The sequence below is a fragment of the Rhinoraja longicauda genome, chromosome 40, assembly GCF_053455715.1.
Source record: "Rhinoraja longicauda isolate Sanriku21f chromosome 40, sRhiLon1.1, whole genome shotgun sequence".
NCBI lineage: Eukaryota > Metazoa > Chordata > Chondrichthyes > Rajiformes > Arhynchobatidae > Rhinoraja > Rhinoraja longicauda.
The window spans coordinates 10,876,007-10,901,643 of NC_135992.1; the positions used below are offsets into that span (position 1 = coordinate 10,876,007).

At 47.8% G+C, this 25,637-nt stretch overlaps 1 protein-coding gene across 3 annotated transcripts in view; it reads left to right on the forward strand.

The window, feature by feature from the left end:
- Positions 1-25,637, forward strand: part of LOC144611514 (AP-2 complex subunit alpha-2) — an 87,911-nt gene that overhangs the window by 51,088 nt on the left and 11,186 nt on the right. The window contains exons 13-19 of one of the 3 annotated variants that reach the window (XM_078430647.1): positions 1,758-1,989; positions 5,083-5,250; positions 7,576-7,715; positions 11,842-11,904; positions 17,091-17,168; positions 20,164-20,246; positions 24,379-24,468. In XM_078430647.1, the coding sequence (XP_078286773.1) occupies positions 1,758-1,989; positions 5,083-5,250; positions 7,576-7,715; positions 11,842-11,904; positions 17,091-17,168; positions 20,164-20,246; positions 24,379-24,468 (854 nt within the window). The remainder of the gene's footprint in view (positions 1-1,757; positions 1,990-5,082; positions 5,251-7,575; positions 7,716-11,841; positions 11,905-17,090; positions 17,169-20,163; positions 20,247-24,378; positions 24,469-25,637) is intronic. The other 2 variants (XM_078430648.1, XM_078430649.1) reach the window with 2 other exon arrangements.

The window sequence follows — 25,637 nt, forward strand, 5'->3', positions numbered from 1 at the left end:
GTTTAAAGTAATTGAATGACCCGGTGTGGGCAAATGGGTGGATGGGTATTAAGGTTGGCATGGACATGGTGGGCCGACGAACCCACTTCTGTGCCGTACGATTCTGACTCCATGCATCATTTCTGTTAGTGGGAATCAGCGGCAGCCTATCCTGCTAATTCACAGGTTGCTCCTTGAAAGTGGCAGTAAGCTCTCTCCTCCTTCACCAGCTATAGTTCCCTCAATGGAGACGGGAGAACCTTGATTCTAGCAACTCGGGATTCCAGATTTGCTGGAATCTTAAGCAAAAAAAAAACCAGGCGTTCGAGGAACTAGACGTAGACGGGGCAAAGACGTACAGGTTTGTGGGTTCATTGGCTGGGCAAATGTAAAAATTGTCCCTAGTGGGTGTAGGATAGTGTTAGTGTGCGGGGATCGCTGGGCGGCGTGGACTCGGTGGGCCGAAGGGCCTGTTTCTGCGCTGTATCTCTAAATCTAAAAAAAAAAAATCTAAACTTGGAGACCCGGCTGCATCCATAGGGGGAAGTAGACAGATGCAGTCTGAAGAAGGGTTATATATAACGCAAAGTATAGTCTAGGAAAAGAAACTGCAGATGCTGGTTAATATCGACGGTAGACACAAAATGCTGGAGTAACTCAGCGGGTCAGGCAGCATCTCTCCCGAGATGCTGCCTGACCCGCTGAGTTACTCCAGCATTTTGTGTCTACCTGTGAAATATAGTCTGTCCATTTCCCTAGCCTGATGGGTTCTCTCAACGTTCTGTGGTACGGTGTTCCTGGATTTTGACCCTTAAACCCTTCAGGATCAGCCATAGACAATACTGAGAGAGAAATTGATGTTATTTGTGCCCTTATCCAGTATATCTTGAAATAAATTGCAGACCCGATGTGGGCCTCTCTTCAATACTGCATGGTGGAGGAGTTTTGGGAGAGATGGTTTTCCAAAGTTTGGGAGTTGGATGCTAATGAAAAAAGCCTTTGGAAGGGAGAAGAGTATAGGAGTTGAGTATAGGAGCAAAGAGGTCCTTCTGCAATTGTACAGCGCCCTAGAGAGACCGCACCTGGAGTACTGTGTGCAGTTTTGGTCACCAAATTTGAGGAAGGACATTCTTGCTATTGAAGGAGTGCAGCGTAGGTTTACTAGGTTAATTCCTGGAATGGCGGGACTGTCGTATGTTGAAAGACTGGAGCGACTAGGCTTGTATACACTGGAATTTAGAAGGATGAGAGGGGATCTTATAGAAACATATAAGATTATTAAGGGATTGGACTCGTTAGAGGCAGGAAACATGTTCCCAATGTTGGAGGAGTCCAGAACCAGGGGCCACGGTTTAAGACTAAGGGGTAGGCCTTTAGAACGGAGATGAGGAAATACTTTTTCGCTTGGAATTGTAAATCTGTGGAATTCTCTGCCTCAGAAGGCAGTGGAGGCCAATTCTCTAGATGCTTTCAAGAGAGAGCTAGATAGAGCTCCTAATGATAGCAGAGTCAGGGGGTACGGGGAGAGGGCAGGAACGGGGTACTGATTGTGAATGATCAGCCATGATCACATTAGATGGCGGTGCTGGCTCGAAGGGCCGAATGGCCTAGTCCTGCACCTATTGTCTATTGTCTAAGATGCTCAAGGCATTATAAATGTACGGGGCTAAAACAGCGCATCAGCTAGTCTTTTCCTCAAATGTAATTTTCCATGTCATTATGTACGCTTATGTGTAATATGTTTATGTTTTCTCTCTCCTTTCCTCCCGTCCTTTTAGCCCCTTAGTTCAGTTCAACCTGCTCCATTCCAAGTTCCACTTGTGCAGTGTCCCAACCCGTGCCCTGCTGCTCTCCTCTTACATCAAGTTCGTCAACCTTTTCCCCGAGACCAAGGCCACCATCCAGGACGTGCTACGCAGCGACAGTCAGCTCCGCAACTCCGACGTGGAACTGCAGCAGCGGGCTGTCGAGTACCTCAAGCTCAGCTCCATTGCCAGCACCGACGTTCTGGTACGTAAAAGACCTGAGCCCGCCCGGGTTGTTCTGCGAAACCATACGATACGATGGAACTCCATTTATCCCAGGAGGGAAATTGATCTGCCAACAGTCATAAAAACACAACAAGATACACGAAACATGAAATTAAAGTGACGAGTGGAAAGTCCAGGATTGGGGATGTACAAAGATTGGGGGGGGGAGGGAGGGAGGGAGGGGAGTCAGTCTACCCCACGACAGAAGCGGGAGGAGTTGTCCGGTTTGATAGCAACAGGGAAGAAGGATCTCCTGTGGCGTTCTGTGCTGCATCTTGGTGGGACCAGTCTGTTGCTGAAGGTGCTCCTCAGGTTGACCAGTGTGTCGTGGAGGGGGTGAGCTGTATTGTCCGGGATGCTCCGCAGTTTGAGGAGCATCCTCCCCTCCAAGACCACCTCCAATGTTTTGACTTGTGGCTGCACACAGGAGTTGGACCTGTCTGTGTCCTTCCCGGAGATATGAACGATTAATCTGTGGCACTAGTACTAGAAATTACAGATGGGAATTGCCGTGATAAGGGTTAAGTGTGGCAGGCGATTTTTCCGTAGTAATTGAATAAGAAAATAACTGCAGATGCTGGTACAAATCGAAGGTATTTATTCACAAAATGCTGGAGTAACTCAGCAGGTCAGGCAGCATCTCAGGAGAGAAGGAATGGGTGACGTTTCGGGTCGAGACGGGTCTGAAGAAGGGTCTCGACCCGAAACGTCACCCATTCCTTCTCTCCTGAGATGCTGCCTGACCTGCTGAGTTACTCCAGCATTTTGTGAATACATTTCCGTAGTAATTCGTACGCTGCAAATGCCAATGCAATATTGAATGTTCTAAGCGGGATAAAAATGAGCTCGGACTCAAGGAGTAATAACCTTGCTGTGCTGTGTAGGGTAGGGCATGTGCAAGGAGCCCTGGTCATAGATCAGCCATGATATTGAAAGATACATCTGGGCTGAAGACTAGTGGCCTTCCCCAATTCCTGTGACAGTCATTTTTCACCACACCAGACCGCACCTGGAGTACTGTGTGCAGTTTTGGTCTCCAAATTTGAGGAAGGACTTTCTTGCTATTGAGGGAGTTCACTAGGTTCACTAGGTTATTTCCCAGAATGGTGGGACTGTCGTATGTTCAAAGACTGGAGCGACTGGGCTTGTATACACTGGAATTTAGAAGGATGAGAGGGGATCTTATTGAAATATATAAAATTATTAAGGGATTGGACATGCTAGAGGCAGGAAACATGTTCCCAATGTTGGGGGAGTTCAGAACCAGGGGCCACATTTTAAGAATAGGGGGTAGGCCATTTAGAACGGAGATGAGGAAAAATCTTTTTCACTCGGAGAGTTGTAAATCTGTGGAATTCTTTGCCTCAGAAGGCAGTGGAGACCAATTCACTGGATGCTTTCAAGAGAGAGTTGAGAGAGCTCTTAATGATAGCGGAGTCAGGGGATATGGGGAGAGGGCAGGAACGGGGTACTGGTTGAGAATGATCAGCCATGATCACATTGAATGGCGGTGTTGGCTCGAAGGGCCGAATGGCCTACTCTGCACCTATTGTCTATTAACTAGAGAAGTTATGCTGTACTGCTTCATGAGACAATGCTGAGGAAATGCTGATCCAAATCTTCCCCAAATGCGTTTTAAAAAAGAAACTCTGCAAAGGTTTTCAATTTCTGTATAGGGAAACAAACTGCAGATTCTGGTTAAAATCGAATATAGACAAAAATTGCTGGAGTAACTCAGCGGGTCAGGCAGCATCTCGGGAGAGAAGGAATGGGTGACGTTTTGGGTCGAGACCCTTCTTCAGACTGATCAAAGGGTCTCAACCCGAAACGTCACCCATCCGTTCTCTCCCGAGATGCTGCCTGACCCGCTGAGTTACTCCAGCAATTTTTGTCCACATAGGATTCAATCTCTACTGTCTGCTGGAGCAGGCTATTTAAAAGAGCACGTGCTGTCAACCACAGCTGCCTTCAGCCGAGGTATTTTAAGTCTTTAGTCTCTGCTTATTTACTCACTTAGGGGGAAAATGATGTTAATCGTGTTATAATCGAATTAACACTGTTCGGGCTAAAATTAAACTGTGACTGCAGTTTCTTATTGAATGTGCCCATGTCTGGGGATTACTTGTTCCATAAGGGTGGCACGGTGGCACAACGGTAGAGCTGCTGCCTTACAGCGCCAGAGACCTGGGTTTGATCCTGATTCCGTCGGTACGTTCTTCCCATGACCGGGTCCTCCAGTTTCCTCCCACTCTCCAAAGGCGTGCATGATTATTTGCCTTGGTATCATTGTAAATTGTCCCGAGTGTGCGTAGGACAGTGTAAGTGTGCGGGGATCACTGGTCGGCACTGACTCAGTGGGCCGTAGGGCCCGTTTCCACACTGTATCTCTAAACTAAGCAAAAAATCGTTCAATGGGTAAAATGTAGTTGTGGGTTACAATATGTTTTAAGTCCCTAAGTATAGCTCTTGATCGATGCTATGCTACCTGCTCTCTCCTGAGGCTATAGTAAGAAAGCCAAGACCAAATTTGTTCCTTCCAAACGAAAGCTTTTCACTGTACCTCGGTGCACGTGACAGTAAACTAAGCTAAACTATGCGCTCTACATTGACACCAGCGAGGGTCAGCTGTGATGATCTCTCTGGCAAAATATACAATCCCAGCACCTCCCATTTGTACAGGATCCTTAACATGACAAAAGCTTGCCAAAGCACATCATAGCATTATCCACTAAAATCGATTCACGAAAAGGAACGGCAGGATAGATAATGCAAAAGTTAAGTTAAAGTTGCTGGTTTTAAGAATGCCTCTCTTCCCCTCTTCCCCTCTTCCCCTCTTCCCCTCTTCCCCTCTTCCCCTCTTCCCCTCTTCCCCTCTTCCCCTCTTCCCCTCTTCCCCTCTTCCCCTCTTCCCCTCTTCCCCTCTTCCCCTCTTCCCCTCTTCCCCTCTTCCCCTCTTCCCCTCTTCCCCTCTTCCCCTCTTCCCCTCTTCCCCTCTTCCCCTCTTCCCCTCTTCCCCTCTTCCCCTCTTTCCCCTCTTCCCCCTCTCCCCCCCTCTGTCCCCTATGCACTGTAGGCCACCGTCCTGGAAGAGATGCCGCCATTCCCCGAACGTGAATCCTCTATTCTCGCCAAGCTCAAGAAGAAGAAGGGACCAGGCACAATAACTGAAATGGAGGAAGGGAAGAAGGAACAAACAGAGGTGAACGGCGGTGTGGAGCCCGTTGTGAACGCCAGCACAGTGGTGAGTGAGTGCGCCTTCCATGGAACGCCTCTGTTGCATGAACACATTACAACCTGCTTTGCTCCAAGAGCCACATGTCAGAGCAGGCACAGCACGTGGCACCTTTTTCTTCCAGTTCAGCAGGTTGTGAGCTCCTCTGTTTCAGGAACTTCACAAATTTGGAACAATGTGCTGCACAGCCAGAAGTACCATCTTAATTACAGGGGTCTGGAAGCTGTCCTTCCCACCTGTGCAAGAACTTGGCATGAGTGGAAGAAAGGGCTACACGGTAGCGCAGCGGTAGAGTTGCTGCTTTACAGCGAATGCAGCGCCGGAGACTCAGGTTCGATCCTGACTACGGGTGCTGCACTGTAAGGAGTTTGTACGTTCTCCCCGTGACCTGCGTGGGTCTTCTCCGAGATCTTCGGTTTCCTCCCACACTCCAAAGACGTACAGGTATGTAGGTTAATTGGCTGGGTAAATGTAAAAATTGTCCCTAGTGGGTGTAGGATAGTGTTAATGTGCGGGGATCGCTGAGCGGCACGGACTTGGAGGGCCGAAAAGGCCTGTTTCCGGCTGTATATATATGATATGATATGAAATGGATTAGTGCAGAAATAGAAACTTGGATCATGTGGCCTTGAGCACAAAAAAGTGAAACTTTTGGGGAAAATCAAAAACAGAAATGGGACTAAGCAGAGAGGTATCCTAGTTATCATTATTTAGTCACAATGAATGTGGGGAGTAATGAGGAGATGGTGCAGCTTATTGTATGACATTCCATGAATTACTTCACTTTGTCCAAAGGACCCTTGTAGCGGGTGGGTTTTGGAAGACTGTGGCCCATTCAGTTGGCCTTTTACTTTCTTGGAAGTTGCATGATACAACAATAATGATGTTGCAGTTATCAACTTATGTCAATTAGTCCACTTCAGATGCAGATTTCGCATGAGAACATTCAGTTGGTGGAGAGTTAGAGATGTACGCCCATCTCTTCTATGCCAATCCCACCCGCCTATTTTAGTACCATATTATTCTCCGCCCTTTCATTCCTGTACCTGTCAAGGTTCCTATTTAATATTATTACAGCTTCTACTACCTCCTCTACTACTGCTCATTTCAGATACCAATTAATCTTTATATGGAAAAACGTACCCTTCAGACCTCTTAGAGTCATAGAGTGATACAGTGTGGAAACGGACCCTCAGGCCCAACTTGTTTACACCGGCCAACATGTCCCAGCTGCACTAGTCCCACCTGCCTGCTTTTGGTCCATATCCCTCCAAACCTGCCCTACCCATGTACCTGTCTGTTTCTTAAATGTTGGGGTAGTCCCTGCCTCAGCCACCTTCTCTGGCAGCTTGTTCCATGCACCCACCACCCTTTGTGTGATAAAGTCACCCCTCAGATTCCTATTCCTCTTGAGGAAAATTTGTTCCCCTTAGATCTCCATTGGCACGTGGAACCCAAATGGGAACCAATGTCCAAAGTCAACTTCTCCCGATTTCCGCTGAGCTCATCAAGTTTTATAATATCATGTTGCAAAATAGTTTGTTTTTGTAAGTGAACTACCTGATTTGTATAAATACCAACTTATTCCGGTAAATCCTTTCCAATGAGGTAACCATTCGCTCATTGAAGCAGTTAGTATAAGAAAATAAATACAGATGCTGGTACAAATCGAAGGTATTTATTCACAAAATGCTGGAGTAACTCAGCAGGTCAGGCAGCATCTCAGGAGAGAAGGAATGGGTGACGTTTCGGGTCGAGACCCTTCTTCAGACTGATGTCAGGGGGGCGGGACAAAGGAAGGATATAGGTGGAGACAGGAAGACAGTGGGAGATCTGGGGAGGGGAAGAGAGGGACAGAGGAACTATCTAAAGTTGCAGAAGTCGATGTTCATACCACTGGGCTGCAAGCTGCCCAGGCGAAATATGAGGTGCTGTTCCTCCAATTTCCGGTGGGCCTCACTATGGCACTGGAGGAGGCCCATGACAGAAAGGTCAGACTGGGAATGGGAGGGGGAGTTGAGGTGCTCGGCCACCGGGAGATCAGTTTGGCCAACGCGGACCGAGCGCAGGTGTTGAGCGAAGCAATCGCCGAGCCTGCGTTTGGTTTTGCCGATGTAAATAAGTTGACATCTGGCGCCGATGTAAATAAGTTGACATCTGGTCATTGAAGCAGTGTTTGCACGGATTTAATTTAACTGCTTTTGAAGCACAGGCTATTGATGCAAGCGAAGAGAAGCAGCTGGTCCTCCATTTAACGTTGGGCTGTATTAATGAACTGCGAGTTGTTGCTGGAACCTCTGGCTAATCTTTCATTGATTCTCTTGTTTCTTGCAGTCCACACCCTCGCCTTCTGCTGACCTGCTGGGCCTGAAGAGTGCCCCTACCATTGGGGGCAGCTTGCTGGTTGACGTGTTTTCCGATGCTATGCCCGCCACTGGGGCTCTGGCACCAGGAGCCGAGGACAATTTCTCCCGGTAAGTGTGGGGGATGCAGTCCGTCTCGGTTGAGGAGGGGTTATTTGCCAATGTGGCGCCATTTAATTTCAATCCGACCAGTACAAATTTGTTGGTTTGACGATTGGAAGATATGATGCCACAAGGAAACTGGCCCTTCGGCCCACTGAGTCCATGCTGGCCATCGATCCTTCCGCGTTGTCCCACTTTCGCACTCACTCTCGGAGCACGAGAGGGGCGATTTGCAGAGTCCACGTCACCCGCAAACCTGTACGTCTCTGTGATGCGGGAGGAAACCGGAGCACTCCGGTCACAGTTTAAGGATCACAGGGGTCACAGTTTAAGGATAAGGGGGAAGTCTTTTAGGACCGAGATGAGAACTTTTTTTTCCACACAGAGAGTGGTGAATCTGTGGAATTCTCTGCCACAGAAGGTAGTTGAGGCCAGTTCATTGGCTATATTTTAGAGGGGGTTAGATGTGGCCCTTGTGGCTAAAGGGATCAGGGGGTATGGAGAGAAGGTAGGTACAGGATACTGAGTTGGATGATCAGCCATGATCACATTGAATGGCGGTGCAGGCTCGAAGGGCCGAATCGCCTACTCCTGCACCTATTTTCTATGTTTTACTCGGAAGAACCTGGGCAGTCCTAGGGAGAACGTGCAAACCTCGCACTGACTGCAGCCGAGGTTGGGATGGAACCTGGAGCTGTGGAGGCAGCGGCACTACTAGCTGCGCGACTGTGCCGCTCCAAACGTGCGTCACTCCAGAGCCAACGGATGCCCCCAAAAAGCAAGTCTGGTTTATTGTCGTCTGCACAAGCTGGGTGCGGTACGGACACAATGAAAGCCTTGCTTGCAGCAGCTTCACAGCCGCACAACTCAGACAGTCACACAAAAACATAAATTATACATGAATTCTGCAGGTCAAAAAGAAATGGGAACAAAAGTCTTTGCAAAAAACAAGACATTAGTCCACACACAATTGGAAAACAAAAGTCTATGGTCGTGCAAGAGGGAATCTTTAGTGTTACAGTGTTGAAGTAGTATTTGGATTGCATGAATTAACATAGAAAACATAGAAAATAGGTGCAGGAGGAGGCCATTTGGCCCTTCGAGCCAGCACCGCCATTCATTGTGATCATGGCTGATCACCCACAATCAGTAACCCGTGCTTGCCTTCTCCCCATATCCCTTGATTCCACTAGCCCCATGAGCTCTATCTAACTCTAATTGGTTCAAGAACCATCTTTAGTCAGAGGAAAGTTAATCTGTGGAACTCATTGCCGCAGAGGGCCGTGGAGGCCAAGTCAGTGGATATTTATAATGCAGAGATAGACACATTCTTGATGTGAATGGGTGTCAAGGGTTATGGGGAGAAGGCAGGGAAATGGAATTAGGAGGCCGAGATCAGCCTTGATGGCTAGACTCGATGGGCCGAATGGCCTAATTCTACTCTTAGAACTTGTGAACCGGATGGTGTTAGGAAATTAGCTGTTCCTGAACGCGGTGATGTGGAACTTCAGGCTTCTGTACCTCCTGCCCGTGCGATGGCAGCAACAAGATGCTGGGGATCCTTGGTGATAGATGTGGCTGCTTTGAGGAGGTGCCTTGTGTAGATGCTTTAGGTGGGTAGGCCATGCCGGTGATAGACTGGTATGAGACTAGCACTTTCTGCAAACCCAACGCATGGCTTTGTGTTGGGATTGCCACACCAGGCCATGATGCAACCAGAATTGCTTCATCAGAGTAAATATATTACGATTCGTAACACTTGTGTGAGATATTTTTTAAAAGCATTCATTTATGTACACGCCACTGAGAATCCTCGGCTCAGATCTCCTTCTTTATTTAACTGCCGTGATATTTGGACAGTTCCCAGTCATTCTGAAGTTCTTGTACATTAGAGATGATCACAATACCCAGCTAAGTTATGATAAAGCAGAGGTAAGGAGACAGCTGACCATGTGGTTTAGAAAATACTCTGGGTTTTGTTTCTATATAATGCACATCTGAGGGTAAAAAAAGTCCCCCACTTTTCTTTAAGCTTTTTCTACGTTTAGTTTAGGAAACAGGCCCTTCGGCCCACTGAGTCCGCACTGACCAGCAATCCCCACACACTAACATTATCCTACACACACACACACACACTAGAGACAATTTTATATGGCACCAAGCCAATTAGCCTACAAACCTGTCTTTGGAGTGTGGGAGGAAAGTGAAGATCTCGGAGAAAACGCTGCGCTCCGGGGATTTGAGTTTGTGTGCAATACAGAAGAGGGGAGCTGAGGCCTCTACTCGATCCCAAATTAAGATGCTGCAGCGTAAGTCTGTAGTCTTTTCCAGGCACCTCTTGTTGCTACTGTCACAGCTTGCTACTACATACATGTTAACAAATGTCAAGTGTTTGCTTGGGACTAATGCAATTTTTCGTCTCTGCGACAGAAGGTTTAGTATTTGTGTTCCACCCCGGGATTTGAACGAGCAATCTAAATGTCTTGTTTGGTTTGGTTTATTGTCACGTGTACCGAGGTACGAGGAAGAGCTTTTGTTGCGTGCTGACCGGTCAGCAGAAAGACAATACATGATTCCGATCGATCCATTTACAGTGTAAAGATACATGATACGGGATAACGTTTAGTGCAAGGTAAAGCCAGCAAAGTCCGATCAATGATAGTCCGAGGGTCACCATTCAGTTGCCGGATAAGAGCTGGGAAGAAACTGTCCCTGAATCTGGTGGTTAGCATTTTCTGTACCTTTTGCCTGATGGGAGAGGGGAGAAGAGGGAGTGGCCAGGGTGCGACTGGTCCTTGATTATGCTGCTGGCCTTGCCAAGGCAGTGTGAGGTATAAATGGAGTCAATAGTCAATGCGGTATTAGTATTGAGGGTGTGCAGCACAGTTTAAAGTGTTAAACTCCTCTGGCAGGGTCAGTTTGTTAATGGTTTATGTGTCTTTGGGGTACACCACAAGATCTCCCGTCTTTACTCCTGTAATAGCAGCAATATCATTTTACCTTGTGAAGTCTTTTGAGATGTTGCCAATAATTATTCAGAGGCTTGTCGTCACATTGCAAGGCGAGGCAACGTGGTTTTTCCTCTTCGTGTGACTCTTGCTTCTGGAGTTTACAAAGCCAGTGCAAATAAAACTGGTTTACGTAGCAAAATTCACCAGTTTTACTCTGCCTTGGAATCTGTGTTGGCAATCTGCATTGGATCCAAACTTTGGTCCAAAAGATGTGAAATCCTGTTTGAGTTACTTATCTCTGACATTAATAAATAGTTCAGTTTAGTTTATTGTCACGTGTACCGAGGTACAGTGAAAAGCTTTTGTTGCGTGCTGTCTGGTCAGCAGAAAGACAATACATGATTCCAATCGTGCCATTTACAGTGTATAGATACATGATTTGGGAATAATGTTTAGTGCAAGGTAAAGCTGGTAATGTCAGGCCAAGGATAGTCTGAGGGTCATCATGGAGGTAGATAGTACTGGGCACAGCTCTCTGGTTGTGGATGGTAATTATCCGTCTAATATGTCAGCAGGTGTTACCAGTGTATTTTTTTCTCCTTATGTGCATAGTTGCAAAGCATATCTTTGAAACTGGGGTTTATGGAAAATATACCAGAACTCCTTTTACCTTCGGGAACAGTGCTCAACTTTAGCCTAGACCAAATATGATCGATGTCATCTCTCGTTTGGAAGTGAAATGGGTGTAGTCAGCTTCTGCCTGGTTCATTTGGCTACAATTCTGTGCTAATAACCATGATTATCAACTAAAAACGGAGTAAAAATGTTGTCTTACTGCTGTAAGGAATGGTCTCTGAACATGGTTGATGTGAACTGGTACAAAAAGCTCTCCCCGCTCTCTGAGAATGGGATGGTGCCACACGTGAGCCTTGTTCTAGATTTGGCCCAAGCGGTGCCTAATGTTAAATGAGCGACATCGCCTTTCCCAGCACAAACATCTCCTGTGCCTGTCTGCAGAATTTCATATGAAGCTCATTTTTAAATCCATAGAATTTACGGAGAAACTTTGTGAGATGTTATTGAGTGGTTACGTCGAGCGGTTGTATTGTGATTTTGGTCTCTCTTTTTTTTTTTCTCTCTCTCTGTTCCTCTGCACGCTTGCCTCTGCTTTTGGGATGGAGCAGAAGCTTGGACCTGCCGTGTGAGAGCCCTACCTCGTTGTTGGTGGACGCAGCCCTGGGTCCAGAGTAAGCCGTCAACTGCAGAGATAAAGCTGGACTCTTCCCATCCCATCTTCCATCCTTCTCCCGCCCAACCCCCTCATCCCCACCACCATCATCCCTGCTCTGAACCTGTCCAGGGTCCAAAATACATGCAACACTTGACATTCAGCTCTTTATTTTGGCAAGACACAGCCGAAGGTCTCTAAGCAAGCGTGGGGAGGGGTTCTGAAACTGCCCTTGCCCAGAGCCTTTAATTACGAAAAAATGTCTACTGCCTGCAAAGTCCTACTGATGTTTTGAAGTATTTTTGTTTTTCAGTTCAAAGCTTTCGCCATGAGTGCCAGGCAAAGGCATCTCACGGGAAGATGTTAATATATTCCTTTTGAGTTAGTTGCATGCAGTGGCGATCTAAAGGGTCCAGTAACTAAAAACCACACGGGGTTTACTAATGAGCAGACAAGTAATCTGCCAACCATGTACAGGCTGGGTTTGTGTTTGGGTACGCTAGTTTAATAGTCAAGTTACAGGTATAATTTTTAAAAAACGAACATTATTCGGGAGACATGAATTCGGTTTTAACACAGCAGCTTGAGAATTTTTAAGTTCAACAAAATGATCCATTTAGGTTCCAGGTTTATTTACTATCGATAATGGTGAAGTAAAACTCTGATGATGGTTGAGTAAAACTCCGATAATCCTCAGGACTTTGGTAGCTTAGACTAGCTGATTCCCTGGACTCCTCCTGTATGTCACTCTTATTAAATTCCCAAACACTTTTATTTTGCTCTTTTTGTTTGGAATGTTACTCGATAAACCGACGGGGTTCACCAGAAAATTTAACGAGGGCGGAGGAACAGACGGACCAGGTAACTCCAACCTACCCCTGTTCCCGGTGCACGTTTTTCCGGATCCCGACTCTGCAGTCTGGACTCAGCCCGGCCTCTCTTTGGACCCTCTGCTCTGGGCGCAATCTATCTCCCTGGTTCACAATCTGGATTAATTAGTGAGCCCAGATACTGAAGCCAAAGGGCTTCCAAACCATTGGTGGCTGGACTTTCAGAGTCTTATTGTACCAGGTTTTAACCTTGTTCACTAATGCCCTTCAGGGGAAGAAATTGCTGTCCTTGCCTCTATGATCTCAGGCTCACAGCAAAGTCTTGCCTCATAACTGCCCCTAGAGTGGCTAGCCTAGCAAGCTACTGCACTATAACTAGGGATAGACAATAGGTGCAGGAGGAGGCCATTCGGCCCTTCGAGCCAGCACCGCCATTCAATGTGATCATGGCTGATCATTCTCAATCAGTACCCCGTTCCTGCCTTCTCCCCATACCCCCTGACTCCGCTATCCTTAAGAGCTCTATCCAGCTCTCTCTTGAATGCATTCAGAGAATTGGCCTCCACTGCCTTCTGAGGCAGAGAATTCCACAGATTCACAACTCTCTGACTGAAAAAGTTTTTCCTCATCTCCGTTCTAAATGGCCTACCCCTTATCTTAAACTGTGGCCCCTTGTTCTGGACTCCCCCAACATTGGGAACATGTTTCCTGCCTCTAACGTGTCCAACCCCTTAATAATCTTATAATGACCAATAAATGGTGGTGACAATGAAAAATAACCTTGTGGTTTATATTGTGCACTGCGACTCGAGAAGCCAGTCTCTAAATCGGACATAGATGTGTAATGTGAAATAAGGGGATGTGCTGAATTCATAGATTGATGTGGTCCTGGTTGCATTCGGCACGTGTCGGCTTGTGTGCGTTAACTTGGGAATGCTCTTTGTTTGACCTATTCTCTGTCCACGCTTCAATCTGAACGAAGATCTGAAGTGGCATGAGTGAAGCCAGCTTTTCTACGGCTTAACAAACCATCTGCTGGAGGATCTTAGCGGGTCGAGCAATATCAGTGGATGGAAAGGAATGGTCAACGTTTCTGGTTGATTCAAGCCATGGTACAAGGTTTAGTTTAGTGATGGAGCAAGGAACCACTCTCTTCAGCCCACTAAGTCTACGCCAACTAATCGATCATCCATTCACCCTGATTCTATGATATCCCACTTTTGCATCCACTCCCTACACACTAGGAGCAATTAACACCTACAAACCCACACATCATCATATCATATCATATATATACAGCCGGAAACAGGCCTTTTCGGCCCACCAAGTCCGTGCCGCCCAGTGATCCCCGTACATTAACACTATCCTACACCCACTAGAGACAATTTTTACATTTACCCAGCCAATTAACCTACATACCTGTACGTCTTTGGAGTGTGGGAGGAAACCGAAGATCTCGGAGAAAACCCACGCAGGTCACGGGGAGAACGTACAAACTCCTTACAGTACAGCACCCGTAGTCAGGATCGAACCTGAGTCTCTGGCGCTGCATTCGCTGTAAAGCAGCAACTCTACCGCTGCGCTACCGTGCCGCCCTTTTGAGACGTGGGAGGAAATGTGTTAGATAGAGCTCTTGGGGCTAGCAGAATCAAGGGATATTGGGGAGAAGGCAGGCACGGGTTACTGATTGTGGATGATCGGCCATGATCACAATGAATTGGCTAGAAAGGGCCAAAAGGCCGCCTCCTGCACCTATTTTCTATGTTTCTATGAAACCGGAGCACCCGGAGGAAACCCACTCCGTCACAGGGAGAATGTGCAAACGCCAGGCACCCAAGGTCAGGATGGAACCCGGGTCTGTGGCGCTGTGAGGCAGCAGCTCTACCAGCTGTGCTATTGTACCGGCCTAAATGTCAGTTGTTCCTTTCCATCCATGGGCGCTGCTCGAATGCCCCAGCAGATTGCTTGTTGCTGCAGATTCCAGCATCTGCAGTCTCTCGTGTGTCCGTCCACTGTGGCTCTGCATGGGGTGAATTTAATCTGAACCATCTTTAAGTGGAATGAAGTGCACTGATTAGTCGCTAGTCTGAATCTTTATTTTCAGTTTGGTGAATGTTGCCTGTTGCTTTTGTTTGAATGAAAATGAGCTCCGGTTTAGGGCAAGTGATTTGTCATCCAAAAAAGCCGACGTATTTCGTACACCCGGGTCCCACGCCACAACCAGTAATTGGGCAATGAGCCAAATTTGTCGGAGGTCAGTCCAAATCACTTGCCCCCCACATTGAGCTTTTCATTTTCTTTCAGATTTTTCTTGCCGGAGAGGTCTTGGAATTCTATGCCCATTCATTGGCTTTTGAGTAGATTGTTGTGATGATATTTACTTTGTAACCACAACAGATCCTGATATCCGGCAACTATTGGCACTAGAATTGGATTCTGTAACTCAATTACTATGAGCCACTTTCAGGCATTGACTTATTTTCTCATCTGTCGTTGCATCTCCTTTTGTAGACTGCCACCAACCCTGCCTGTGGTTGGCAGTCATAAGGTGTGCCATATATCTGGCAGGAAACATATGCTTCCAACTTCCTCACTCCTTCCTTGTCCTTCTCTCCAAAGTTGGTCAAGGAATGGCTTGGCTTGCACTCGGGGAGCAAGTCCACGGCTGTTTTCTCCCATGTGGAATGTACTGGTGCATCTGTTTGGTTGTCATTCCATGGGGACCATTGACGCATGCGTTTCCCAGTTTATAACCACGCTGACAGCTTACTCAATCGCAAAGAGATTTGGGTTGTGACCCTAAATGTGTCGGAAGGAACTGCAGATGCTGGTTTACACCAAAGATGGGCACAAAATGCTGGAGTAACTCAGCAGGAGCAATCAATATTTCGAATTAGATAGAGCTCTTAAAGATAGTGGATTCAAAGAATATGCAGAGAAGGCAGGAATGGGGTACTGATTGTGGGTGATCAGCCACGATCACAGTGAATGGCGGTGCTGGCTCGAAGGGCCGAATGGCCTACTCCTGCACATATTGTCTATTGTCTAATATTGATTTCTCTAATTTCAAGTATCCCTTGCACTCCCTCCCCCACCCTAGTCGTCTTGCTAATTTCACTCTTCGTCACCCTTCGTTATCACCTCTTCCACAGCCAACATTGGACCATTGTGGGCTCCACCTTTCCTGAGTCATCGGTGTCGGCTCTGATTTGTTCTGTACCTTTTCACACCTTTAGTTTCCCTCTCCCTTGACTCTGAAGAAGGATCTCAACCCGAAACACCACCTATTTCTTTTCTCCGGAGACGCTGCCTGACCCGCTGAGTAACTCCTGCATTTGGCGTCTATCTTTGTTTGTAACCAAGCATTTAACGTGTTATTATTCTGAAATAAAGTGGGGGAAATAAACAGCAATAACAGTGAGAAATGTTGGCTGTTGTTCAGACCACTAAATGAAACTGCACTCCATTGTGTTGTCCAAGCTAGCCTTTGGTGGAATGACTCGGTGTTTCAGCATGTTGCCCGTTATCTTCATGTCATGAATGATGTTATGAAAGTTGCAGCCTTATTCTGGTACACATGAGCTGACCAGCCATACCGTCTCTAATCATGTCCCAGTGACCTGTGTGTCTGTGTACCAAGAGCTTGTTCACGATGCTTCTAGACGTCAGGGTTTGGTTTAGTTTAGAGATGCAGCTTGGAAACAGGCCCTTCGGCCCAGCGAGTCCGTGCCGACCAGAGATCCCCGTTCGCTAGTACAATCCTACACACTAGGGACAATGTACAATTTTTAACAAAGCCAAATTAACCTGCGAGCCTGCACGTCTTTGGAATGTGGGAGGAAACCGGAGCGCCCGGAGAAAACACGCATGGCGAACGTACAAACTCCGTACAGGCAGCACCCGTAGTCAGGTCCAACCCGGGTCTCTGGCGCTGTGAGGCAGCAACGCCACCGTGCCGCGCCAAAGTGTTGGTTGAGATAGCAGCGGCAGGTGTGATTTAGGTGTGAGGAAGAAGCAACAACGTTAGGAAAAGACCGTTGGGAGAGAAGCCAAACCTGTGTGCAATTATCCTGAGTGACATGAATGAACGTTGTCCTGCATGGATTTTTCTTTTTGGCGATTTGAAATTTGTGCATGCTCCCTTCTCCGAGTGCTATTAACATTCTGCCTCTTTCATTGAAAATATTAAACCTTTTTACCTTTAATCATGTTAGTTTAAGTGTTTGCAAAGCAATTCGATGCTGATTAACACCATTGTGCTTTATACCCCATCGTTTCTCTGTAATAATTTCTCTCTCTGCCCCTCTCTCCTTGTACCTTTTGGTTCTCTCTCTCTCTCTCCCTCTCTCCCTCCCTCTCTCTCGCTGTACCTCAGTGCTGACACGACTGTGCCTACTGCTGGCTCTGAGGATGCTTCTTTGCCTGTGCCTGACGCAGACGACCTCCTCAACAAGTAAGGAGATGATTTCGCTAAGTCTGTTGCAGGATGCTTTCCTTTCGTACGCGAGCGTGAGGTGTCGTTTGAAAAGCAAAGTCGAGGCTCTCCACGACAGATAACAAAGTTCAACAGTTGTAGCTGGCCACTGGCTGTTTATTCAGAATTGATTTTTGTAACCGGTGCTCTTGTGTCTATTTTAATCCAGTGGTTTGCCTCAATGTTTCCGACAAGGTAGACCAAGTAGACCCACACAATCTTTGTGCCGCCGTGTTTAGTGAGTGCACTTTCCCTGGGATAGATTGCAGTACAAATTCAAGAATGATAAGGGAGGCGAAAAATATTTAGTAGAAACCTGCATGTATTTATTCTCTTGATTGTTACAGATTATCGACCATTCTTCAGGTTAATTAAGGGGTTTGATGAGATAGACACGGAAATTAATTATTTTCCTCTTGTGACCAGGTCCATAACAGAGGTCACATAAAAGTAGAATCGGGCTATTCTGGAATTAAGTCAGAAAGCACCTGTTCGTACACAGGGTGGTGCATCCCTGGTGCTCTGTTCACCACGGGTATTTTTGAAAGAGCATTTTAGAACTAGTAAGGTTTTTGTTGGGAATGGAAGATAAGCAACACAGAACTAAGATGAGTTGTTTAGTTTAGAGATACAGCATGGAAACGGGCCCTTCGGCCCACTAAGTTGATCCTAACCCGTTCACACACTAGTTCTACACACTCCTACAAACCCGCACGTCTTTAAGATGTGGGAGGAAACTGGAGCATCCTGAGGAAACGTAGGCGGTCAGAGGGAGGACATGCAAACTCCACGCAGACAGCACCCAAGGTCAGGATCTGGCACTGTGCCGTCCTATGTTAAGTGGAAGGGGTTGAGTTACAGATGAGTCACGATCAAATCATGACCGCGGGTTGAAGGGACTGAGTCGTACAGTGGCTGCCATTTGGTGCCACACCACACCACTTGCCTCACTCACGTAGGTGACCGTGTACATTTCCACGGGCGGTTAAGCAGAGGTGGAGAATTTTGGAAGTTGGTGAAGACTGTTGTACATTGTGAGGTTTCTCAGTGGTTTTGAGGGACTAGTGATGTGATGAAGCCTATCCCCAGCATAAAAGCAGGGCCTGGAGTTGATGTACTTTGCCAACATGTTTCATGGTGCATCACTACCACCTGCTGGACTGCAGCGGTACTGTCTAGTCTCCAAAAGGCAGAGTTGCAGGGGCAAAAATGAGTGTGAACATGATTCATTTTGATTTTTAAATTCATTCCTATAAACTGATTTTTATAAAATGATTTTTCATTTTTGCAATCTACAGATGGTTAGTAAGGATGGTAACTAATTGTCGAGTTAATTGCCCGATTCATTAGATGGTTGAAATTGGACTTGTCGGGTATAGGACTTGGGACAAGCTTTATTCCCTGGAATAGAGGGGTGATCTGATCAATATATTATGTGAGAATGTGGCAAGGTTTTTTTTGCACAGCTAGATAAAACTAGTCCAATGATACAGCCTGAGTAACCTGTGCATCACGAAAGAATGTTGGTAGATACAAAATGCTGGAGTAACTCAGCAGGTCAGGCAGGATCTCTGGAGAACATGGATAGGTGACATTTCGGGTCGGGACTGTTGTGAAGAAGGGTCCCGACCCGAAATGTCACCTGTCCTTGTTCTCCAGAAATGCTGCCCGACCCGCTGAGTTACTCCAGAACTTTACGTCTTTCTTTGGTATAAACCAGCCACTGCAATTCCTTGTAATTAGATAATGTTTTATCTATGCCAGGTGTGTACAAGGGAAAGTTAGATGGTTTTAGCCAAAAGAATATGGAACAGATGGACACAAGGCCTTTATAGTCAGGTTAACTGCAACAGTTGTGATTGTTAGATACACACATTAGAGTAAAAGTCAATTGCTGGAGAATGAAAGGTTGCTTGGTGGCCGTAGCTAAATGACTGAAGAGAGCCGAACTCTGACTGAAACATGGGCTTTGCTCAACTGTGGAGAAACAGGTTAAATATTAGCATGGCTCAGCCTGATACTAAAGCAGAGTGTAAACAAGCCTGGAGAGGCAGAAACAAGGAACTGCAGATGCTGGTTAATACACAAATGGAGACAAAGTGCTGGAGTACCTCGGCAGGTCAGGCAGCATCTCTGGAGAACACGGAAAGGTGACGTTTCGGGTCGAGGCACTTCTTCAGTCTGAGAAGTTACCTGTCCGTGTTCTCCAGAGATGCTGCCTGACCTGCTGAGTTATTCCAGCAATTTGTGTGCTTTCATGGGGGGTGTGACACTGTACTGCACAGCAGGTGAGGGGCAGTGTGTTTGTCAGGTCTTGATGTTAACTGTGTGAACTGTAGACATCGCAGGGCTGCAGGGTGAAGTGGCCTTTGCCCACAACCCTGCAGGTGAACGCTCACTGTCTGTGCAGATATCTCACAGGTGGGACATTTTGTCCTTTGATTTTTTTTAAACCCGGAATCTTTCTCTCCACACTTTTGGTCTCTTAAACTTTTGTAAACAACCCACCACAATTAGAACCTGTCTTCCATCATTCTGAAGAAGGGTCCCCTGACCCGGAACGTCACCCATTCCTACTCTCCAGAGACGCTGCCTGACCCGCTGAGTTACTCCAGCTTTTTGTGTCTACCTTCTCCAGGGATGCTGCCTGATCCACTCAGTTACTCGAGCAGTTTGTGTCATTTTTGGATTTTGGATTTTTCCAGCTTGGGTTGGATCTGAAGAGAAATTTGAGTTGTTAAAAAGGTGGGAGTTAGATTCAGTGGGGGGGGGGCAAACCTTGTAGGAAAATGATCATTAGCACCCTGCTTCTCGGAGTGTTGATGTCCAAATGTGAACAGGAGTTTGCTCTGGGGTTGGGAGGGAGTGGCTGCTGCTTCTGCTGGTGTGATGCTGTGGCTGTAGCTTTGAACAGTGCCTGCGGACATTGCTGACTGTCTTGCCTGCTCTTCGCCCATCCCTCTTCCCCGTGTAGGTTCGTGTGCAAGAACAATGGGGTCCTGTTTGAAAACCAGCTTCTCCAGATTGGAATAAAATCGGAATACCGGCAAAACCTGGGTGAGTCCTCGAGTGATACAGGCCCAACTTGCCCACGCCGGCCCACATGTCCCAACTACACTAGTCCCATCTGCCCGCGTTTGGCCCATTTCCCCCCAAACCTGTCCTATTCCACCTGTCTTTTGCTCTCTTACAAAAGACTGTCGTTTGCTTTGCCTTGATAATCCTTGGTTTGTAAATGTTGATATTTCAGGGATTCGTTCTTGCAGCAACACAATCCTTTGCTGTTGTATTTGAAAATATAAATCTTCAAGTTGTTTGGTGCTTTTTTCCTTTTGCCTCCTTTTTTTCCCCAAGTTTCTTGAAAATAGGCTTCTGGCAGCCATGAGTATGAAAGGCTCAGTTGACTATTATTTGCCTCCTGAAGGCAATGCTGACCAAGATGGATCCTGAGGTAGCATTTGCAGAAAGAGACAGCTTGCAGCCCAAATGCAGCCTCAGTGGCTGCAGCTTGGCACTAACCCGGAGCATGTGCCCTTCTCAGGGCGGGCACCTACGGATGTGGAACCGGTTGGCATCACCCTGCTGCAGCTGAGTGCGGAAGGCCTCACCAAGGCAAAGACCGCCATCGTTGAACATCTGCTACAGGCCCACAAAGTCATTGCAATCCCGCTCCAAGAGACTCACAAAAGTGACCGCTCCCACCTGAAGATCCCTGGTTCTACCCTGGCCGCCTACACCGAGAGCCACACCCACGGGATTGCCACTTCTGTAAAGAACGCAGCAAAATGGAAAGCGATTGCCACGTCCCCTCCTGACACCGACGTGGAATGGGCGGCATTGCAAGTGGAAGGTGTCACTGTCATCAATGTTTACAAGCCACCTTCTCCCAGGCTTCACAAGGACTCCATCCCCGCCTTTGGTTGGCCCTGCGTGTACGCTGGAGACTTTAATTGCCACAGCTCCACCTGGGGCTACCGTTCAACTAACCCAGATGGCGCTGCACTAGAAGACTGGGCCTCAGCCACTGGCATTCAACTCCTGTACGACCCAAAACAACCGGAGAGCTTCCGCTCTGGCAGGTGGAACACCACTACCGACCCTGACTTGGCTTTTGCAAACCTGAATGGACCATCCCCATACCATATCACCCTGGATCACTTCCCGAAATCACAACATCGTCCATCTCTGATTATCCCGGATAACCCCGGATAAGCCGGTCCCAACCAAACCTGCGAAGAGGTGGGATTTCAGCAAGGCCAGGTGGGACCAGTTCACAAGTCTGGTGGACCTCTGGGTCGACAGCCTTCCCACCTCCACCCCCACCAACCTGAACAATGCCTACTCAGCCCTCTGCAAACTCCTCATCAGGGCAGCAGAGAGTTCCATTCCTCGCGGCTCTCATCGCCGGTACATCCCCACATGGGACGCAGAGTGTGACGCATGCTACCACGCATTCCTGTACGCTGAACCCTGGCGAAGAGGCTGCCTCCAAGGCTGCGGAACTGACAAACTGCCTTGACAAGAAGCGCAGAGAGCGGTGGGAACAGACAGTCCAAGGAATCGACTTCACACACTCCAGGAGGGTGGCGTGGAAGACCTTCAATCGCCTCACCGGTCGAAGTACCCACCCAAAGCATTGCCCTGTCACGGCCAACTCCATGGCCCACCAGTTCCTGGCCATTGGCCACTCCAAAGACGCGGACAAGAACCACACTCGTTCTGTCAAACAGGAATCCACTAATCTTTGGCAAGCTCCAGGTGCTGATGGGTGCCTGTCAGCACCCTTTCCTCTGCAGAACTTTCTTCTGTCATCTCTCAACTGAAATGTGGAAAGCTCAGGGTTCTGGTAACATCCCCCCAGCATTCCTGAAACACTGCGGTCCTAAATGCCTGGCCTGGCTCCGTGAATTTTACTCCTCTTGCCTCATTGGTCAGTCCATTCCGAAGATCTGGCGGAAAGCCACCGTCATTGCGCGACCAAAACCAAACAAGCCCGCGGACGACCCAGGGAACTACCGGCCCACCTCACTCCTCTGTGTCCCGTACAAGCTCCTCGAACGGCTTCTGCTGGCCCGGCTCCATCCAATCGTTGGCCCTCAACTACCCGCTGAACAAGCCGGATTTCGTCGTGGACGCTGCACCACCCACCAAATAGTCACGCTGACCTACGACATCGAAGACAGTTTTGAAAAGGGTGACAAGGCGGGCATCAGACTGGTGGACCTCACCGCCGCCTGTGATACTGTGTGGCACCGGGGCCTGATCGTGAAACTCCTCCGCACCATCCCTGACCGTCATTTAGTGCGGTTCCTTGCCAACATCCTTGCCAACCGCAGTTTTGTACTCATGACCAGCGACGGACAATCTAGCCGACTGCGACCCCAAGGCTCGGTACTGGCCCCCATGCTCTTCAATCTCTATATCAGCGATCTGCCACGCACGACCTCGCGCCAGTATGGATACACAGATGACTTGGCCCTACTGCGCTCGGACAGGAGTTGGTCAAATATTGAGGACGTGCTCTCAGCGGATATGGAACTTGTCGCGGGCTACCTTAAGACCTGGAGACTAAAACTGAGTATGGCAAAAACCACCACAATGGCCTGAACACCAAGGAAGCTCAACGCCAGCTAACCGTCACCCTCAATAGGTCACCCCTACCCTACAGCCCATTTCCTACATACCTCGGGGTGAAACTAGATAGGCAGCTGACCTACAAGCAACACCTTGAAGCTCTCCGTGCTAAAGTCTCGGCACGGAGCAACCTCCTGCGTTGCTTGGCCGGATCGTCATGGGGCGCCAGGACATCTACTCTTCGAACCAGTGCTCTTGCACTCGTGTACAGCGCCGCTGAATACGCCGCCCCAGCATGGTGCCGCAGCGCCCATACCAGCAAGCTAGACGCCACCCTCAACGACATCATGCAGATCATCACTGGCTGCCTACGCCCTACTCCGACGGATCTATTGCCGGTGCTCGCAGGTATCGCACCCACCAAGCTTCTCAGAGAGTTCTTCACTCATAGGCTGGTGTGCAAGGCCCCATCGGACGCCAAACATCCTTTGCACCACCTCGCCCAGGATTCACAGCGACTGGGATCTCAACGCCTGTCATCTCGTCACCCTTTCTCCCGTCATGCAGCGACCCTCTGTGGCTCCGGTTTCAACATACTAGGAGCATGGAGAACCAGCTGGGAACAGACATCGCGACCGTCTCAATTCACTGTCGCACCAAACACCACAGCCCCACCCGGCTCGGACATGCCCCGCAAAGAGTGGGTCGCCCTGAACCGGCTCCGCACAGGGGTCGGCCGGTTCAACGCCAACATGCATCGTTGGGGGTTGCGTCCATCAGCAGCCTGCGTGTGTGGAGCAGACCAGCAAACAGCGCAGCACGTCATGTTCGACTGCACTGTCCTACGTCCCCCTGGTGGAGGGGTAGACCTCACGGCCCTCGACAACAGCACATTGCACTGGCTACAGCACCTGGAGGGTGTTACATAACTCCTGCTGCCTCAAATGCAAGAAAGAAGAAAGAAAGAAGATGGATCCTGTCTCAACCTTTTAGTTTAATAATAATAATAATAATGCATTAGTTTAGAGATACAGCGTGGAAACAGGCCCTTCGGCCCACCGAGTCCATGCCGACCAGCGATCCTTGTATGCTAGCACTAGGACAATTCTACAATTTTTACCAAAGCCAAACTTGGACGTCTTTGGAATGTGGGGGGAAACCAGAGCACCCGGAGAAAACCCACGCGGTCACGGGGAAAACGTACAAACTCCGTACAGACAGCACTCATGGTCAGGATCGAACCAAGATCTCTGGCGCTGTAAGACAGCAACTCTACCACTGCGTCACTGTGCCTCCCCTGATACCCACACATTATTACTTGCACTATATTGGATCATTCAGGCAGTGACTCCCCTAATCTCTTATCACAGTGTGCATCTTCCTGAGAGACCCCAAGATCCGTTTCATAAAGCTATTTGAGATCCAACTCGTAAAATGAAAGGAAGGGCTTCCTGTTCTACAAGTAGTGCTTGCTTACAGTTTCCATTTCGAAGATTAGATTTCCTCGTGAACAGACATTTTGATTTCTAAACCAATGTTTTGGCTGGCGTTGCTTAAGTCCTTGGCTATGCCGTCATCAAGAGTACTGATTACTTTCTTGTGTCTCTGCATCTAGGTCGAATGTACCTGTTCTTTGGGAACAAGACCTCTGTCCAGTTTGTCAACTTCATCGTGAATGTTAACTGTCCGGGCGACCTGCAAAGTGATATCCTTTTGATGTTATTTATTTCTGTTCAACTTGAATTGGGTGCAAGGATCGCCAAAGAATTGTGCACATGACTTCATGGCCTGGATAGAGTGAGTGCGGGGGGAGGACGTTTCCACCAGTGGGAAAGCCTTGGACCAGAGGCCATGCATGGCCTCAGAATAAAAGGACTTACCTTTGGAAAAGAGATGAGGAGGAATTTCTTTAGTCTGACGGCGGTGAATCTGTGGAATTCATTGCCACGGATGGCTGTGGAGGCCAAGTCAATGAATACTTTTAAGGCGGGGATTGACAGACTCTTGATCAGGAAGGGTATCATCAGGGGTTATGGGGAGAAGGCAGGAGAATGGGGTTGAGAGGGAGAGATAGATCAGCCATGATTGAATGGCGGAGTGGACTTGATGGGCCGAATGGCCTAATTCTGCTCCTAGAACCTATGAACTTTATGGATACGTTGACAAAGAGCAGCAGGAATTCCTGCTTTGGTTGAAGTAATGTCAGAGAATACTCAAGTGTGGATGCAAAGGAGAAAGAAGCTTGAACCCTATGGGTTAAGAGACCATTAAAAAGGCATTCAGAATTATGCTGGGAAATGGCGTGAAAATTATCCCCTAATGTCGGTGAAAGGGCAGGTAAACAGAAAACCTAGATTTGGGCTAATTAGTAAAATTACTAAAGGAGATTGGAGGAACATTTATTTTCTGAGGGGATTTTTGATCCGGAATGTATTGCCTAAAAGGGTTGTGGAGGCAGATTGATCAGGAATTTTCAAAAGAAGTGGGTCAGTCAGCATCTGAGGTGGAAATGGACTCTTCTTCCGTCTGAAGAAAAGTCCCGACCCAAAACGTCACCTGTCCTTTCCATCCACAGATGCCGCCTGACCCCATTGAGTTCTTCCAACAGAATGAATGAATGAATAAGTTTATTGGCCAAGTATGTGCATATACAAGGAATGTGCCTTGGTGCTCCGCTCACAAATGACAACACAAACATACAGTTAACAATTAAGAATTAAAGCATAAACACATCAAAACAATAAGGATGCAACATTACGGTCTAATCATGTGGGTGAAAATAAACCACAGCAAAAAAGAAACGACAGACTATGGTTATTGAGTAGAACTACCACTCGTGGAAAATGTTTTATGTCTGGCTGTGGCTGCTTTGCT